The 12,532-nt window shown below is 44.0% G+C and overlaps 1 protein-coding gene across 7 annotated transcripts in view; it reads left to right on the top strand.

Moving 5' to 3' along the window:
* Positions 1-12,532, top strand: part of PLEKHD1 (pleckstrin homology and coiled-coil domain containing D1) — a 664,905-nt gene that overhangs the window by 590,056 nt on the left and 62,317 nt on the right. For 4 of the 7 annotated variants that reach the window (XM_068253843.1, XM_068253844.1, XM_068253847.1 and 1 more), the window contains 4 exons: positions 5,349-5,442; positions 5,589-5,682; positions 7,103-7,192; positions 10,719-10,795. In XM_068253843.1, coding sequence (XP_068109944.1) covers positions 5,349-5,442; positions 5,589-5,682; positions 7,103-7,192; positions 10,719-10,795 — 355 coding nt within the window. Of the gene's footprint in view, positions 1-4,783; positions 4,836-5,046; positions 5,443-5,588; positions 5,683-7,102; positions 7,193-10,718; positions 10,796-12,532 lie in introns of those variants that run through there. The other 3 variants (XM_068253845.1, XM_068253848.1, XM_068253846.1) reach the window with 3 other exon arrangements.

Genomic DNA, 12,532 nt, shown 5'->3' with positions numbered 1-12,532 from the left:
GGAAAAAGGCTTGTGGGGTTACCACAGACCCAAATGTGATCCATCCCTCAGACTTAATCAGTAAGGCCAAGGGATAACGCAGTTACCCAAAGCGTTTCATAAGATTTCACCTTTCAATGATCTCATAACCAGTATGGTGAAATCTGATTGGCAATCTGCAGACAATCACTGCTTTTGGACTGAACAGATTGTAGTGTGAGGTGCATATTAACACAAAGCTCCTGGGATTCTTTCAGAAGTAACAGGGTGAGTAATGAAGTACCTTTGTTTAGTTAAGATTGGGGCTTGTTCTACCTGTCAGACCTGGAAAAATCATGTTGTACATCTGGTATGAGATGAAGTTCTGCAGTAACCTGAGAAGCAGGAATTAAAGGGAAAATTCCACTTTGTTTTGCAACAAATAATGCCCTTAGGTATAATGTATTACTACTGATTTCAATAGCATCAACAGCTTTCCTGACACCTTCAGGTCTGATACATTTCAAGGATTTGTAGCAAACATTATTTCACGAAAACTCAAAACGCAGCCAGTGTTCCTAGCAGGAGCTGCTAAATGGGTGTGTCACACTATGCCGCTTACCGTACTTAGATTACTAAGATGGTACAGGTGTGCAAAGAGTGAAACTAGGGCTCCTAATCTGCATAGTCATTTATTTGTGCAGGAAGTTGGGATTTTCTGGCAGCGTCTGTCCCAACAAAAGCACTGTTGCTATGGTTGCAAAGAGTGCACTTTCTGTTTACAGATAGTTTAGGAAATGCATAGCTGGCTGCAAGGTGAAACGGAAGGCTAATTGTTAGGCTTCGTTCACAATGACACATTATGGGGTGTATTCCATAAAAATAGGAAGATGCATTGCTTGTTATATGTGTAGTACATACAAAGTATACTTCACTGCAACTGTTAACATGCATGTTATGCGGTCCTGCACTGCACGCATTGTGTTATGCCGGCAGATTTCACCACACCACATTGCTGACACACCAATTTAACAACGTGTCACTATGCCTTGATAACAGCGAGGAAACTTGCTTAAGTTTAGATACTTACCTACAATATGTAGAGGGATGGCCCTGGATTCCATAGAGCCTTCCTTGTCATCTCTCCATCCAGCTTTCTTTGTTTCTCTTATTACTAGTGCAGTAATTGGTTAGATGTATAATACCTATACACTAGCCGTTCCCCTGTATCTTTAACTCTGAAACCACAGATGACCAAGGAGATAACAATATGTGTCTATGTACATTTTACGTAAAACTGATGCAAATCCATGCAGCTTGGACTAAGACCAATCAAATATAGTACCTAAGATGTTGATTGATCCAATGTGAAACTGCACACATTGGCAGAGAATAATTAACATAGCATTTGTATTAACTCAAAATTGTTAGCAGACTGTAGACCAGCATCAGCCCAGAAAAGTCAGTCCATAGACCAGCACCAGCCCAGCCAAGTCAGTCCATAGACCAGCATCAGCCCAGCCAAGTCAGACTATAGACCAGCACTAGCCCAGAAAAGTCAGTCCATAGACCAGCACTAGCCCAGAAAAGTACGACCATAAACCAGCCAAGTCAAGTCAGGGGAGTATCAACCCAGAAAAGTCAGATTATAAACCACCTTAGCAAGATCAGAGGAGCACTAGCTGAGCAAATTCAGGCTATAGACCAGCACCAGAACAGCCCAATCAGAGGAGCACAGCCCCAGCACAGAAAAGTCAGTCAATAGCCCAACACCAGCCCAGCCAAGTCAGACCATAGACCAGCCCAGCCAAGTCAGACCATAGACCAGCACCAGCACAGAAAAGTCAGTCAATAGCCCAACACCAGCCCAGCCAAGTCAGATCATAGACCAGCCCAGCCAAGTCAGACCATAGACCAGCCCAACCAAATCAGGGAAGTACAAAGTCAGATCAAAAACCACCTTAGCAAAATCAGGGTAGCCGTAGCCCAACAAAATCCGACCATAGACCAACATCAACCAAGCTAAATCAGGGGAGCAACACCCCAGCAAAGTCAGACCATAGAGCAGCACCAGAACAGCCAACTCAGAGGAGCACCAGCTGAGCAAAGTCTGACCATAGTCCAGCACCAGTCCAGCCAGGTCAGGGGAGCACCAGCCCAGCAAAGTCCAATCATAAACCAACTTAGCAAAATCCGGGTAGCACTAGCCCGACAAAATCAGATCATAGACCAACATTGACCAAGTCAAATCAGAGGAGCACCAACCCAGCAAAGTCAAACCATAGGCTTGCATCAGAACAGCAAACTTAGAGGAGCACCAGCTGAGCAAAGTTAGTCCATAGACGAGCATGAGACCAGCAGAGTCAGAAACAGGGGCATAGCAACTAGCAACACATGATGCAGAGCACCAGGGCCCTAGTCTTCAAGAGCCCACATGGGCCATCTTCCAGTCATTGTATTAGCTCTTTATTGGTTCCTTGTGGTAATTACAGTGGGTTGCAAAAGTATTCGGCCCCCTTGAAGTTTTCCACATTTTGTCATATTACTGCCACAAACAGGAATCAATTTTATTGGAATTCCACATGAAAGACCAACACAAAGTGGTGTACACATGAGAAGTGGAACGAAAATCATACATGATTCTAAACATTTTTTACAAATAAATAACTGCAAAGTGGTGTGTGCATAATTATTCGGCCCCCTTTGATCTGAGTGCAGTCAGTTGCCTATAGACATTGCCTGATGAGTGCTAATGACTAAATAGAGTGCACCTGTGTGTAATCTAATGTCAGTACAAATACAGCTGCTCTGTGAGGGCCTCAGAGGTTGTCTAAGAGAATATTGGGAGCAACAACACTGTGAAGTCCAAAGAACAAACAAGACAGGTCCAAGACAGGTCAGGGATCAAGTTATTGAGAAGTTTAAAGCAGGCTTAGGCTACAAAAAGATTTCCAAAGCCTTGAACATCCCAAGGAACACTGTTCAAGCGATCATTCAGAAATGGAAGGAGTATGGCACAACTGTAAACCTACCAAGACAAGGCCATCCACCTAAACTCACAGGCCGAACAAGGAGAGCGCTGATCAGAAATGCAGTCAAGAGGCCCATGGTGACTCTGGACTAGCTGCAGAGATCTACAGCTCAGGTGGGAGACTCTGTCCATAGGACAACTATTAGTCATGCACTGCACAAAGTTGGCCTTTATGGAAGAGTGGCAAGAAGAAAGGCATTGTTAACAGAAAGCATAAGAAGTGCCGTTTTCAGTTTGCCACAAGCCATGTGGGGGACACAGCAACCATGTGGAAGAAAGTGCTCTGGTCAGATGAGACCAAAATGGAATTTTTGGGCCAAAATGCAAAACGCTATGTGTGGCAGAAAACTAACACTGCACATCACTCTGAACACACCATCCCCACTGTCAAATATGGTGGTGGCAGCATCATGCTCGGGGGGTGCATCTTTTCAGCAGGGACAGGGAAGCTGGTCAGAGTTGATGGGAAGATGGATGGAGCCAAATATAGGGAAAACTTGGAAGAAAACCTCTTGGAGACTGCAAAAGACTTGAGACTGGGGCAGAGGTTCACCTTCCAGCAGGACAATGACCCTAAACATAAAGTCAGGACAACAATGGAATGGTTTAAAACAAAACATATCTATGTGTTAGAATGGCCCAGTCAAAGTCCAGATCTAAATCCAATTGAGAATCTGTGGCAAGATGTGAAAACAGCTGTTTACAAACGCTGTCCATCTAATCTGACTGAGCTGGAGCTGTTTTGCAAAGAATGGGCAAGGATTTCAGTCTCTAGATGTGCAAAGCTGGTAGAGACATGCCCTAAAAGACTGGCAGCTGTGATTGCAGCAAAAGGTGGTTCTACAAAGTATTGACTCAGGGGGCCGAATAATTACGCACACCCCACTTTGCAGTTGTTTATTTGTAAAAAAATGTTTGGAATCATGTATGATTTTCGTTCCACTTCTCACATGTACACCACTTTGTATTGGTCTTTCACGTGGAATTCCAATAAAATTGATTCATGTTTGTGGCAGTAATGTGACAAAATGTGGGAAACTTCAAGGGGGCCGAATACTTTTGCAACCCACTGTATCACCTATATATGTACTTTCAATAGCAGCACATCTCTCACACAGGGGCTGTGTGATAATTATGCATACAATACTAGGGGTGAATCCAATGTAAAATTTTAACTGGGGACCATGACTCTGTAGCTAAGCCACTGGTCAGACCACAGACCAGCATGAATTCAGCAAAGCTATCCATAGGCAAGACCAGCAAATCTAGACTAGTCAGTACCTGCAGCACAGCAAAGACTGACACCATTCTAGCAAATCCAGGACACACAAGTGCCAGCCAGCAGAACCAGGCTAGAGGTCAGTACCAACCAAGTGTAGCATGGTTTGAATGCAGCACCAACCTCACAAGCCAGGCCAGAGGTTTTTACCATTACAGCATACTCTGGCCTAGAAGCCAGTACTAGCACAGCAAAATGAGTCCAGGCCAGCGGCTGTCATGTGTTACAAACTATACACAGTCAGTAAGGTAAACAGTATGTGTTTTGTACAGAGTCGGATCATCCACAAGGCAATCCTAGGCAATTGTCTAGGGCCTGGAGAAAGTCTAGGGGCCTAGTGGATGCTAGTCCCCACCAAATCTTACCAAAAAAGCCAGGTCACCATCAGCGGTGGGCAAAATCTGCTATCTTGTCTAGGCCCCCTTTCATCTTAATCCTTGTCTGGTTTTGCACAAATATTTAGATGTTATCTGTGGTTGACCAGACAGAAATTGTTCTCACATCTTCCCCATTAGGAAGCTGGACCAGGACTGATGAAGATGTGCTTGTCTGGACAGCAATACAAAGGTAACTTGCAAATAGCGTACACAGTGCTTCAGAGATGGGAGAGCTCAGCCATCCCCCCTCCCATCTGATAGCTCTTTCCAGCCTTTTTGTGTCATTAGACAAATGATCAGAGATGGCCATGAACTTTCATTTACTGAGGCATGTATTGACTCAGCAGAGCAGCTATTGATTGAATGTGGAACATTCCCATCTCTCTCCTATATCCCAGCTCCCATCCTTCCAGTTCATTCAAATTATTTGCCTCTGTCCATGCTGCACTGATCGGGCCAGTAATTTGCTTTTACCTTCCTCAGATTATTTTATATCTCTTTTCCTTCATCTGCACATTTTCTTCTCGTCCCTTCTCATGCCCTTGACTTTACTCTTCCTCCCTCCCGATTTCCTCTCCCCCCTCTCTGTCAGGCCATAATATCTGACTGTCCTGCACAAGCATCAGTGAGGACCACGCCTGCATTAAGATGTTCAATTCTAAATCCAGCTCTGTTTCTCCCTCTCCATCCATGGAACCAACAGATACTGATAACCTGGACATCAGAACCAAGGTGCAGCTGCAAGGGGTGCTTTGGAAAAGACCCTTCGGAAGACAGTCCACTAAATGGTCCAGGAGGTAAGAGTAAGTCGTGAAATCAGTACATGGCATAGTAATGCTGCTTTCCTCTAATCCATTACCGGTATCTATTATGATGATAACAATTAGCCAACGCATTTGTAGTATGTGGCAAAATGTAATGGACATTTTCCTCCTGTTTGCAGGTTCTTTATGATAAAGGACAGTTTTTTGCTTTACTATTCAGAGAATGAAAAAAGGAACTTTGAAAGCAACAGATATTTTAATATACACCCTAAGGTGAGTTTAATCTATCATCACCCTTGTGTATCTCAGCAACTCTACAACCTCCTACCTATAATCATTTTTATATGTCACCCGGTATAAGATTTAGTCATAGATTGTGATGACTACAGCCTTCTAGTGCCTGCCGTTTTATGACTGACCTCACAGAACCCGTATGATGAGTTTTCAGGTTAATGTGCAGTTTGATGTTTTGTGAGGAAGTACTTTAAACTAGTATTTGAATTGTCTAGAATTTCCTTTCAGCAACACCTGTTCATGTGTTTGGCTCAAGTAGGAATAAATGCAGCTATTGTCCATCATTATCAGGTTAATACTGACATGAGAATAAACAAATACATTGATGAGATAAACAGTTGTATCTATCCTCCTACTCCTAAAAATGTTTTGTTTTTTTTAAAAAAAACATTTTTTTTAGATATCCCACAGTTTTATTTTATGTTTAAATTTACTTTTTCCGTTTTTTAAGTGTGCCAGAGATAAATCTTTGAAGTGTGCTAGAGATAAAATCTATGAACTAATGGCTTTTTTTATCCCTTCCCTGGTCTCAGAAGCTGTCTCTGCGAGGGTTATAACTAGGTCCCCACTGGAGAGAAGCTGTTACTTGCAGAACTGAATGTTAACTCTTTCGGGCAGAAAAAGAAAAAAAAGGAACAAAAACTAGTTATTTGTATGCTTGCCACTGTACACATGTCTATCTCATCATGTCACATGTCTCTTCGGTATTCTTTTAAAGGAAACCTGAGATCAAATTTACTAAAGCAGTTATACTTACCTGGGGCTTCCTTCAACCCTCTTTAGGCCATTTGCTCCCTTGCCACCCAGGCCACTCCAATCGTTCACTGGTCTCTTACTCAAGTCGCCACCAGTCCCACAGTATTGTGCATGTGCCCCCATCATGGTCCTTCTGCCAGAAGTGTTCTGCACCTGCTCAGGCACAGAACAATCCAGGTGATGGGAGCGCAATGGGGGCGCCCACGTGGCTGTGCTGCTGGCCAGATCGGTGCAGCCCCGGAGGACGGCAAGGGAGCCAAAGGCCTAAAGGGGGCTGAAGGAAGCCCCAGATGCTTTAGTAAATTTGATCTCGGGTACACTTTTAAGGAATGGGATCATATTTGTTTAGGTCTCCTCTTGCTGGTTTGACTGGAAAGTTGTACGTAATGCTGGGAATACACCATGAGATTATTTGGCAGATAGATGGTTCGATAGATAATTTCCGATAGGTCTTATCTGATTTTCTTTAGTTTTTCTGATTGATTTCTCATAGAAGTGAATGGAAATCGATCGGAAAAATGATCAGAAAAACACAGACACACACACAGAAAAAACACACACAGACACACTTACAAACAAACACACACTTTTGTTACAAGATTTTCTTACTTCCAACATTTGAAGTTGTCTTTTCATTTCTCAGGGAGTGATACCTCTTAGTGGCTGCCAGGTGGAAGCAAAAGAGGAACCTGGCATGCCGTACGCCATTAAGATTTCCCATGAAGACTTCCATGTAGGTATTAACCCAGGTTTGCCCGTAACCCTAAAAAAAATGTTTTCAGTCAACTCTGCCCTGGGTCATTTTGTTCTGTTTTAAGACTTTATGGTCCCTATTCAATTCACTTTTCTTCTGTGTTTTCTCCCAGGAGGTAAGCCGATTTTATACCGTGGCGGTGCAGTGATCGTGCGGCAGGGAAGCCTGCCACTGCATCACTGCATGGCACAAATCCTACTCATATGACTCTGCGACATGGTGCAGCAACAGGGTCATCTGCATAGGCCCGCCCCTGCTCAGTGACATACTCCCTGCTGGGCATCTCAGTGCGTATACCCTCAACTTCTGTTGATTGCGCAAGCGCCACGGTTGGTAGAATTTTCCGAGATGCTGCATGTAGCTTCTAGCATCGGTTGCATTCGTGGTTTCAGGGGCTCAAAACCTGGCACGATGATGAACTGACGGGAAACATTGCCAAGCGCTTTTCTGCTTGGTTACCAAGAAGCGTTTAGCTACGGCAAAACAAGACGTTGGCAGCCGGCCGTGTAAACCGAACTCACTGTCAGCTCTGAGGTGTCCAGAGGATTTACATGTAGCTATTACATCATTGGCTATCCCCCACTCCCCCTCCTTATCACAATCTGACTCACATTGTGAAATGATATAATTAGTCAATAAAATTGCCTGTTGTCCGCAGCCAGAATGTGTACCAGGCTCCATCTGGGAGTTGGAGGCATAGGAGGAGATCCGCGATAAAGCTCTGTGATCTTGTCCTCTTCTGCTCTACTTACAATCACTCCCCAGACAAATGCCTGCTTGATGCAGGAACTGGTCATACTAGGGGTTGCCACTGTGCAGTATGTGCAGTAAACAGCAAGGCATTGTTTAAAGCAAACTAATCACAATATATAGGTGTGATATGCAGAGAGATGTATTTATACTTTGTTGTTACAGGCATACATTTTTTTTGCTGTCCAATCCAATCAAAATAGCTCTGGTTGCTTGGCTGTAGTACTGGACTTCAAATGAGTCATGTTAATTGATTGTTTTGAAGTTGAACTGTGTATGGCCACCATTATACTGCATGTTCAATTTCCATTGATCAAGTTTAGAATAGGTTAGTACCATTAGTTTATTGTTATTTTGGTAATAACGGATATCTGAAGTGAGAGGGATATGGAGGCTGCCATATTTATTTCATTTTAAACAATACCAGTTGCCTGGAAATCTGCTGATCTTTCTGGCATCAGTAGTGTCTGAATCGCACATCTGAAATACGAATGCGGCTAATCCAGTCAGACTTCAGACAGAACATCTGATCTGTATACAGTACTTGTTCGGGGTCTAAGTATTATGATGGGAATACACAGTTCGTTTAAGAGCCATTTAGATGGCGCGATAGATAATTTCCGACACGTCCAATCTCATGCCTGATCGTTTCGCCGCTCGATTCCGCATTGAACACAATGGAAATGATAAGAAAAACGAGCGGAAGTTAAGAGAATCGGCTGCGGAATCAAGCGGGGAATCGATCGAGCAGGAGAATCAAGTGGCAAAATCGAGTCATGTATGCCCAGCATTAGAGGCAGAATCAGCAGCACAGCCAGGCAATTTTCATTGTTTAAAAGGAGGTAAATTTGACAGCCTCAATAGCCCTCTCACTTCAAGTGTAATCTAGGTTTAAAATTAAAGTGTTTTATCCACTGCTGGTCTTTATGCTTATTCAGCTCCCATACAAAGTAATGGTAAAGCACTGAACTTCCTTCCTTTTCTCTGCTGTCAGAGGTGTTAGTCACAGCCACACACACACCTTTTGGGGTCATTGGAATTGACTGTTCTGTGCATTGTACACTGCATGAAACAGAATTTAATTAATACAGAGTGTGCAGTATTGTGTCCCTGGACAGACTATACCCAGAAACTGCCCTGTTTATGGGGGCTGAGACCGAGCTGCAGCCTGAACAATGCATGGGCCAGTTGTCCAACAGCACCACACTGTGCCTCCAGTTAACTGCCAAGGTGTAGACAGAACACTTCATTAACTGTGCATTAACTGCCATTATGAACGGTTCATCAAGGGAAGCAACTATCCTAGTCCTATAAAACAAAATAATCTCCAATGGAGATACGATTAACCATTTTATGGACTCAAAATAGTTAAGAGTTCACTTCCAAGCAGCACCTGCCTTAGAAATAGTCTGCAGATGCCGGTCAGCAAACTAAAGGCACAGTACATGCATTCAAACTGCAATACTAAATGATGTAGCCCTACCAATAATATGTGACTTGGAAGCCAACTTACCTGTGGGATTTTAAAAATATACAAACACAGAAGTGTGCAAAACAAGCAGGGTCCTGGGTGCTCACACTGCCCGAGTGTGCAAGCTACACCTCAAGGGGGGCAGGAGCAGCGCAGACAGCCCCCAATACTGTTCTCACCATCTGAAGGGACCGTCCACTAACACTCCCACCCAGTAGCGTAGCAATAGGGGGTGCAAAGGTTGCAACTGCACCTGGCCCTTGGGCCATAGAGATCACTAAGGCTCCCTCAACCACAGTATTAGCTATGCTGATAATAATCACTTCTATAGATGCTTTGAGTAGCATTAACAAACTGTTCACTATTCCCTTCTTGCACCTCTGACACCGTGGTTGTCCTTGGTAGGTTTTGGTGCACCGTATCAATTGTTATGCATAAAGTGCTTGGGGAGGCCCAATGTAAAACTTGCGCTGGGACCTATAGCTCCTTAGCTAAGCCACTGTTCTTACCACTAGGGAGATTACCTGCAAAACCTCCCCCACAAGCATGCAAAACACAAAATAGGTAAGAGCTCACTTCCAAGCAGCACCTGCCTTATAAATAGTCTGCAGAAGCCGGTCAGCAAACAAAAGGTGGCCATACACTGGTCAATATGGCCAGCAGATTAATCCCTCTCCGATCATTATCTGATCAGAGAGTCAGAGAGAGGATCTATCTTCTCGTATGCCTCCATACACTGCACACAGCGTTTTCAATTAATTTAAAAATCAATGCATAAAATCTTTGAAAATCCACGTGTTCCTGCCAGGTCCCAGGGGCTGTCTGCAATACTCCTGCCCCCCTTGCGGTGTACCTTGCAGAGCCTGGTCCCGGGCATTGTGAGCACTCAGGACCCCGCCTGTTTTGCACACCTCTGGGTTTGTACACTTTATAGACTCATCAGGTTTGTATCCTAGAAAAACCATTCACCATACTGTACTTTGTAAATATATGATGTTTCCAATGACTTCTAAAAATCTCCTTTTGTGTGGTCAGTCTGACAATCAGATTCAGTCTTTCACATGTCATCATTTTCCAGAAAAGATTTCATTTTGTCATCTTGTATGGAAATACGCAATGTCCAGCCAGCGATGTGTATGCAGGCAGTAATCTCCATAATGAAAGCAATGCCATTGCGTGTAAATTCTGAGCCCAGATGAGAGTGATTCATGTGCTTGTACTGGGACAGCTTGTTGTCATTACATTGTCTCATTGGGACTGCAGCTCTCTCATTCTATCCTGCAGGGGAACATCTTGCTGGCTGCAGAGTCTGACACTGAGCAGAGCCAGTGGCTGGAAATGCTGCATGAATCTGGCAAAGTGTAAGTGCTACACTCTTTCTGCTTTCTGTATGAACCAAACTAGAATTTGTAACACACAAAGGCAGTAATGGAACGCTCTACAAGGACAAGCTCTACTAAGCTTTTAGGGTACTTATGATTCAAGCACTGTATGTAAAAATGGGCGCAAATTAATGGCAATAGAATATTGGTAATTTTACTAATTCTCTATTATCCACTATAGTAGAATATCGGTCATTTTACCATGTCCTAGCCTAACTTATTCTCACACAGAACCCTCCCTATTAACACCTAACACTAACCTTAACCCCCCCCCCCATGCCTAACCCTTAAGACCCCCCCCCCCCCCCGATGCCTAACCCTTAAGATCCCCTCCAGCAAACCTAACCCTTAAGACACCCCCCCCCCCCCCCACCTAACCCTTGAGACCACCTCCCCACATACACCTAACCCTTAAAGGAATACTTTAAAATAACAATTATTCTAACTTACCTGGGACTTCTTCCAGCCCCTGGACTCGTACTGTGCCGATGATGTTCTCCTGGTAACCTTCGACCAGCTGGGGCGACCCCCGCAAAGCTGGCCGGTCGCTGAGAGTCAGCGGCTACATCGCATGCACGGCCCCGAGCTGTGTGCACACTGATCATGCTCCCGCCACCGGGAGCATTTTGCAAATGCACAGTATCGATTTTGTTTTACATGTGAAAAATGCTCCTGGTGGCGGGAGCGTGATCAGGGTGGGACATGCATGCACATTTGCTTCCGTCTCTCACCGACCCACCAGCTTTGCGGGGGACACCGCAGCTGGCCGGAGAGTGGGAGGGGGGACCAGGAGGACATTGTGGGCACGAGTCCAGGGGGCAGGAAGAAGCCCCAGGTAAGTTAAAATAATTTTTATTTTTCGCTTAAGTATTCCTTTAAGATTTCCCCCTCATGCCTAAATGTTAAGAACCTCCCTACACCTAACCCTTAAGACCCTCCCCAGTCTTACCTAGTGTGGGTTAGCGCTCGCTAGTTATCGGGCACTGCGAGGGCCTAAATTTCCCCTCAATGCCGATATTTTAATGGGAGTGCACCCATAACTGATGCGCTGCACCCAAATTTAACCGTATGCACCAGCATTCTCATTTTAGCTGGTAAATAACATTAGCGGCATACCGTTGCCCAAATTTCATCGCAGCTTAATTGCCGTGCCTGATACCCCATACAATTTCTCTTTTCATTTATATCTTTTAAATTCAATCAATTTTCTATTCTCAACACTTACAGAAGAGTTTTATTCTAAGCTGAGCAGAGTTGAGGTTCCCCAAGGCAAGCTTTGTTTGAGTACTTACCTGTATATCAGTGTTACCAGGTTTAGAACTTTCGTAAAACTGCTGGCAGAGCCTTGTTAGGGGAGAATTGATCGGGAAAGCTTTACAACTTTGCATTATCACTATTGATCCCTACTTTATAAGACATCATTGCCAGTGGCCTCAAATAACTAAACTTATCTCATGTCTTTAATAACGTTTCTGAGCTGTTTCTAGTGTTATTACCACGGTTATATAGTTACATAGTTACATAGTTATTATGGTTGAAAAAAGACATACGTCCATCGAGTTCAACCAGTACAAAGTACAACTCCAGCCTGCTCCCTCACATATCCCTGTTGATCCAGAGGAAGGCGAAAAACCCTTACAAGGCATGGTCCAATTAGCCCCAAAAGGGAAAAATTCCTTGGTTATAAGGCATGTAGTATTCAGGAAACATTTTACC

This window comes from Hyperolius riggenbachi, chromosome 9 (assembly GCF_040937935.1).
Source record: "Hyperolius riggenbachi isolate aHypRig1 chromosome 9, aHypRig1.pri, whole genome shotgun sequence".
Lineage (NCBI taxonomy): Eukaryota > Metazoa > Chordata > Amphibia > Anura > Hyperoliidae > Hyperolius > Hyperolius riggenbachi.
The sequence above is the reverse complement of the archived record's forward strand: the minus strand, read 5'-3'. Positions and strand labels throughout refer to the sequence as shown.